The sequence below is a fragment of the Chrysochloris asiatica genome, unplaced genomic scaffold (assembly GCF_000296735.1).
Source record: "Chrysochloris asiatica unplaced genomic scaffold, ChrAsi1.0 scaffold00333, whole genome shotgun sequence".
NCBI lineage: Eukaryota > Metazoa > Chordata > Mammalia > Afrosoricida > Chrysochloridae > Chrysochloris > Chrysochloris asiatica.
Genome location: NW_006408851.1, coordinates 650,398 through 657,321, shown reverse-complemented (window position 1 = coordinate 657,321; position 6,924 = coordinate 650,398). Strand labels below are relative to the sequence as shown.

At 49.5% G+C, this 6,924-nt stretch overlaps 1 protein-coding gene across 1 annotated transcript; it reads left to right on the top strand.

Moving 5' to 3' along the window:
* The first annotated feature begins 796 nt into the window (after positions 1 to 796).
* On the top strand, positions 797 to 6,740 carry CFB (complement factor B). The gene is made up of 18 exons (XM_006875574.1): positions 797 to 860; positions 945 to 1,178; positions 1,578 to 1,763; positions 1,870 to 2,043; positions 2,264 to 2,365; positions 2,465 to 2,601; positions 3,035 to 3,173; positions 3,509 to 3,640; positions 3,922 to 4,023; positions 4,145 to 4,282; positions 4,760 to 4,857; positions 5,002 to 5,127; positions 5,323 to 5,468; positions 5,564 to 5,640; positions 5,819 to 5,931; positions 6,036 to 6,168; positions 6,246 to 6,295; positions 6,573 to 6,740. Exons 1-18 carry the CDS (start codon positions 797 to 799, stop codon positions 6,738 to 6,740), a joined length of 2,319 nt encoding a protein of 772 aa, XP_006875636.1.
* Positions 6,741 to 6,924: the final 184 nt, after the last annotated feature.

Genomic DNA, 6,924 nt, shown 5'->3' with positions numbered 1-6,924 from the left:
TCCCTCCCTCCCTTGTAATGTTCTCACTTCTCCTTTCACTTTGACATGGAATTTCCCAGTCATGAAATTAATAAAAGTCTATGATTTCCACATCCACCTGTCCTTTGCCTGGGGGTCAGTCAGGCTCCGGTTGGTGTGGGGGGAGGCATGGACAGGAAGGCTGGGATGATTCCAAGAACTTTGGGAAAGCAGGTCAGAGACCCTTCAGGACAAACAGCCCCTGGACTTTGCCCTGTCATCTAGTCTACACAGTCCACAGGGGAGTTAACTGGGCAAAGTGTGTGTGTGTGCTAATTTCTGTCTTTTTGGGTTTGTTGGAGAGTACTCCTGGTGTGGTGCTGTTGGATAAGCCCTGAACTACAAGATAGGTGGTTCAAATCCAATAGCCGCTCCTCAGAAAGCCTATGCAGGGTTACTATGAATTGGAACTCAATCAATGACACTTAACAACAAGAAGTGGGGCTGAGGGGGACGTTGACCAGAGAACTCTGGAACATGAGCAGCCAAGGGTGGGGCTTGTGTCATTTCTATTTTCTTGGCTGGCAGCTCTGTGGGGCCCTCCCACTTGGACATTCCGGAAAGTGATGTGGGTGGGGCAGGCGGGGTAACCTGTAGATGCCAGAGGAATATTGCATAAAAGGCTGGGGGCTGCTGGGAGCAGGGAAGGGAGAGTGCCCAGGCCTAGGATTCAAATTTCAGCATTGACACTGACCAAATAGATCCTCAGCATAGACCACCCTACCGGGATAGGCCACCCTACCCTACTCTAGCCTATTCTCTCCTGTCTTCCATCACCATGGGGCGAACTCTCAGCCCCCATCTCTGCCTGGTTCCCTTGGTCCTGGGCCTCTTGTCTGGAGGTAAGTGAGGTCACCTCCCCCAGTATCCCTCCTCAATCTTGACCTGACCTTTCTGGTCCAGATGTAAACCTCCTTTCTCTTCAGGTGTGAGCACGACTCCATTGCCTGACGCCCAGCCCCAAAGCCTCTGTTCCCTGGAGGGGATAGAGATCACCGGGGGCTCTTTCCAGCTCCTCCATGAGGGCCAGGCACTGGAGTACCTGTGTCCCTCTGGTTTCTACCCATACCCAGTGGAGATTCGGATCTGCAAATCCTCTAAATCCTGGAGCCCCCTGCAGACCCATGACAAAAAGATTGTCAAGAAGGCAGAGTGCAGAGGTTGGAGGGACGTGGTGAGGGTGGAGGTGGATTTAGGGATGGATGGAGCAGGGGGCAGCCAAGGCTGAGACTGGATGGGATTAGAGTTGTGTTGAGACCAGGCAGGCTGGTTGGAGGGCTGGAAATTGTTCTAGGGGATGTGAGAAGGAGGAAGGAGAGCAAACATTTACTAAACACGTACCCTGTGCTAGGCAACCCTAGTAGTTAAAGGACAGCTCAGAAGCAGGGATAGAGAAGCAGCCGGATTGCCTACGATTGAAGGATAGAAGGTAGTTGATGCTACTCATGATGGACTGGGAAGACAGTGTTTCTCAGTGATGGGGACTCCGAGACCAGGAGGGATACCCTAAAAGGCAGCCTTTGCATCTTGGTGAATTCTACTTGCCCTCTACCCCAAAGCGATTCGCTGTCCAAGACCACAGGACTTTGAGAATGGAGAGTTCTGGCCCCGGGCCCCCTACTACAATGTGAGTGATGAGATCTCTTTCCAATGTTATGATGGCTACACTCTCCGGGGTTCTGTCAACCGCACATGTCAGGTGACTGGCCGGTGGGATGGACAAACAGCCATCTGTGACAATGGAGGTGAGGCAGCTCCCCTTCCTCCGTAACATTGCCCTCTCTCACTGAGGAGCTGATACCCAAATGCCTCAGACTTTGGCCCTCACCTCCATGTCTTGTGCTTCTGCAGCGGGGTACTGCCCCAATCCAGGCATCCCTATTGGCACAAGGAAGGTGGGCAGCCAGTATCGCCTTGAAGACAGCGTCACCTACCAATGCAACCGGGGGCTCACCCTGCGTGGTTCTCAGCAGCGAACATGTCTGGAAGGTGGTTCTTGGAGTGGAACTGAGCCTTCCTGCCAAGGTGATCCATGACCTGTGTCCCCATATCAGATTCTGTTCTCCTGTTCTAATGTCCCCATACCAGGTTGCTGTCTTCTCCCCCTACCTCAAACCAGCTACTTTCTGATTTCTTCCAAAATTGCCTATTGAGCTTTTGTTACTTCTGAGCACTTTGCATGCTGGAAACTCACCATCTCTGTCTGACCCCATGACATTTGACCTGATTTCTGATCTCTCCTCAGACTCCTTCATGTACGACACCCCTGAAGAGGTAGCTGAAGCCTTTCTGTCTTCCCTCACCGAGACCATAGAAGATGCTGATGCTGAGGATGGGCACAGCCCAGGTTTGAAGGCAAAGATGGGAGGCAGGACTGGGAACTGGGGAAGAATGAAAAGGTGAAGAACCAGGTATGCTGAGCTTGATCCTGTCTTGGGGAACCTAGGAGAACAACATAAGCGGAAGATTGTCCTGGACCCCTCAGGCTCAATGAACATCTATCTGGTGTTGGATGGATCAGAAAGCATTGGAACCAGGAACTTCACAGGGGCCAAGAGCTGTCTCAAGAGTCTCATCGATAAGGTAGCGCTCTCTCTTCCCCATGTAATTAGTAATAATTTGTCGCTGAGTTGGCTGTGATTCATGACGACCTCATGTCAGAGGAGAACTGTGCTCCATAGCATTTTCAATGACTGATTTCTCAAAAATACATCACCAGGCCTTTTTTCCAAGGTGTCACCCTGAAAGGGCCTTGCTACTTTTCCAGAGCTAGCTCCCTGCTGCCCCCAGCTCTCTGAGCTACAGAAAATTTCCAGGTGCTATTCTGTCCTTGCCTTTTACCAGAAGCAGTTTTGTTTTTTTTTTAAACATTTAACATATTCCTCTGTGACCCGAAGGGTGACCAGTCAGTCCTTGAGCCTCTTGCTATCTGACCTTCCCTATACCAGCAAAGTTCCTGATTTGTCATAGTATTCTTATGTCAATATCCACAAACCCTTATTATCCTCACCCACAGGTGGCAAGTTATGGGGTGAAGCCAAAGTATGCTTTAATAACCTATGCTACAAACACCAATATTTTGGTCAGAGTGTCTAATCCAAAGAGCAGTGATGCAGAATGGGTCTTGGAACAGCTCCAAAAAATCAGCTATGAAGGTCAGACATTAGGGAGAATGGTGGGAAGTTCTCTTTAGGGTGAGAGCAGTCAGAGAGCTTCAGGGGTATAGTATGTTTGTGTAGGGGATGGAGCAGGGAGTACTACTTTATAGTCAAAGGGGAGGACAGTAGGAGCAGTGGGAGAATGAAAGCTAGTAGAAATCTGTTTGGGGTTGAGAGGACGGCTCTGTGGTCAAAAGAAAATCAGTCAGGGGCGGGAGGGCGTGGAAGTAACAGCAAACACAAAGTTGAAAGACGTGGGATCCCAGGGGCTCATCGGCCTCTGGGGCTCACAAACGGCTTGGAAGACCAAGTGACCTCTTACCTCTCTATAGACCACAAGTTGAAGGCTGGGACCAACACTAAGAAGGCCCTCCAGGCAGTGTACAGTATGATGAGCTGGCCAGGGAATACACCCCCTGAAGGCTGGAACCGCACCCGCCATGTCATCATCCTCATGACTGATGGTTAGATGGTACCTTGCTTCTGCCCTAGACACCCCACTTTCTGACTCCAGTACATGGCCCTTAAGTCCACATGCTCAAGTTCCTACACTAGAATCATGGTTGTGACTCTGAATACTAATTTTATCTGGTTGTTGAGCTCTTCTGCGACCCTTTATAAGGATTTCTTCTCCCCAAAGTCCTTTGTCCAATCCACCCAGCTATGCATGTCACTACCTATAGCCAATTAGTTTTCCTTGATCCTTCCTTATCACCCACCTTTGTGGTCCCCATTTTTTCTTCAGGCATGCACAACATGGGCGGGAACCCAGTTCCCATCATTGATGACATCCGGAACTTGCTGGACATTGGCAGGGACCGCAAAAACCCAAGGGAAGATTATCTGGGTGAGTGAACCGGTCTAGAATCCAGCACCTGCTTCCACGGCTCCAGCCCCCTGGGCTTTGCCTCCCTTTTCCCATCTCATGAATTATTTCATTTATTCCTCACATTCCTCTTGCTCCTCAGACATCTATGTGTTTGGGATTGGGGCTCTGTTGAACCAAGAAAACATCAATGCTTTGGCTTCCAAGAAGAATAACGAGCAACATGTGTTCAAAGTCAAGGATATGGAACACCTGGAGGACGTTTTCTACAAAATGATTGGTAGGAAGATACCATGAGGTCATAAGACTGTCAGGAAACCCTATCTCCCCAGACCCTCTGATGCCACTCATTCCTCTTCTGCCCTTGGGACTCTAGCAGTCTGGTAGGCCTTTCCCATCTTTCCTCTCCTCCCTGTCACTATTCTTGTTTTCTGGAACTCTCTCATTTCCTGATGATCTTAGAATCATAGAGCTCTGTGCATCTTCAGAGATCTTTCTCATGTCCCTCATTTGACAGATGTGGGAATTGAGGCCGCCAATAGGTCAAGGGGCAGTGAGCTAGTGAGAACTGGGCCTGGAAACAGCTGGGTCTCTGATCTCAGCCCCAAGTTCTTTTCATACTACAGTGGTTCCTTGTCTAACAAGAAGAAACAAATACTCCTGCAGCTCCTCTACATAAACATGTGTCCCTCCTCAAAAGGCTGCTGTCATTTGGGAATTAAACCCCCCATTTTCAGCATGTTCTCTTATCTGCCAGATGAAAGCGAGTCTCTGGGTCTCTGTGGCATGGTCTGGGAACACAGGGAAGCTACAGATTACCACAAGCAACCATGGCATGTCAAGATCTCAGTTGTCGTAAGTACAGCATCCTAGTGTGGGGACTTGTGGGAAATGAGGTCAGAATGAAATGGAGGTAGGGTAAGGAAAGGCACAGGATAGAATGTTCTTAACAGTGTGGTGTTTGCAAAAGTTGATTTTTCTCTTCCACTGTGTTCCTAGCGTCCTGGGAAGGGATTTGAATACTGTATGGGGACTGTGGTGTCTGAATACTTTGTGCTGACAGCAGCACACTGCTTCACTGTGGAGGATGAGAAACACTCCATCAAGGTCAGCGTGGCTAAGGATGCAGGTAAGGATGCAACAAATGGAGCCTAAGTGCTAGTCATGTTTTCAAGACCTCACACTCCACCCATGCTTAATGCAGCGCCCTCCCTTGTAAAGTAGATCAGCCAAGGATAGGGAAGACTTGAAGTTGGGGTGAGATGGGGCAGTGGCTGCCCAGAGAGAAATATCCACTCTCCTCCTACAGCAACAGGGAAGCAGCAGGACTTGGAGGTAGAAGAAGTCCTATTTCACCCCAAGTACAACATCAATGGAAAAAAAGCAGAAGGGATTTCTGAATTTTATGACTATGATGTTGCCCTGATCAAGCTGAAGAAGAAGCTGAAGTATAGCCAGACTCTCAGGTGAGAACACCTGGGCTCCCCAGGAAAAATTGCTGGGAAAAGTGGGGCTGGAAGACGGAGGCTGGGGTCAGCCCTCCTGACTTTTCCCCTAACAGGCCCATCTGTCTGCCCTGCACTGAGGGAACAACTCGTGCTCTGAGACTCCCTCAATCAGCCACTTGCCAGCAACACAGTAAGACATGTTCAGAGGGAGGGGCATGGAGATTCTCAGATGGGGGTGGGAGGGCCCGTGTGAGCTGCGCCAGTGGTGGTGTCCCCTAGCTCATAGACTTCTTAAAGGGTATCTGCCGAATGACCAAAGCACTGTGGAAGGAAGGGAGCTTGTGATAACCCAATGCTCAATTATCTAGGGGACATGCTGCTCCCTGTGAAGAATGTCAAAGCTCTCTTTGTGTCTGAGGCATGGATTAAGGACAAGAAAACATTGGTTCGGAAAGAGGTCTACATTAAGAATGGAGATAAGGTGAGGAGTCTGGGATTCAAAGGAGGTGGTCCCCTAGGCCCCAATCCTTCCAAAGCTCAGCTCTGCTTATTATCTCTTCTCCATCCTTCCCCCCTCACCTACAGAAAGCCAGCTGTGAGAGAGATGCTCTCAATGCCAAAGGTTATAACAAAGTCAAGGGCATCTCGGAGGTGGTCACCCCCAGATTCCTTTGCACTGGTGGGGTAGAACCCTATGCTGACCCTAATACTTGCAAAGGTGAGAGGTTTTTTGGTTGTGCTGCAAGTTCCCAAGGTCCAAGAGTCCTTTTCCCTACAGCCTCTGTTCCCCTGCAGGTGATTCTGGTGGTCCCCTGATTATTTACAGCAAGAGTCGCTTCATTCAAGTGAGTTTCCCTCTCTTATCTGTGGGGAGAAGCCGAGTGGCCACCATAGGTCACACAAAACAGGAAGGCGGCTGGGGAATGAGGGGCAATGCTTGGCTCCTTTTAGGACTAGTTCTTGGACTGGCTACTTCAGCATCATGTGTCTGGCCTGTGTCAGGACTAAGCTGATCTCAAGTCTAATTCTTTTGGATCAGCTCAGATGAACTCAGGAGTAGCCTGAGTAGGACTAGGAAGGAATGCTAACAAATGACCCAACGCACTTCCTTCCTCTCTTCAGGTTGGTGTGATCAGCTGGGGTGTAGTGGATGTCTGCACAGATCAGCTACACCAGAAACGAAGCCAGCAGAATGTACCTGCTCATGCCCGAGACTTTCACATCAACCTCTTCGAAGTGCTGCCATGGCTCAAGGAGAAACTCAAAGATGAGGACCTAGGTTTTCTATGAGGGGTTTCCTACTGCAGAGAGGCATGGGCTATAATTAAAACAACTATGACAATATCTTGTGTTCCGGATCCTTTTGGGGGAAGGGAGCGGGAAATGTGTACTAGCTGTGTTGTTACAGTTGCAGTGAAATGCAATAGCCGTTTTTAAAGGCTTATCCCCCAACCCACGTGCTGAAAAACCAGAG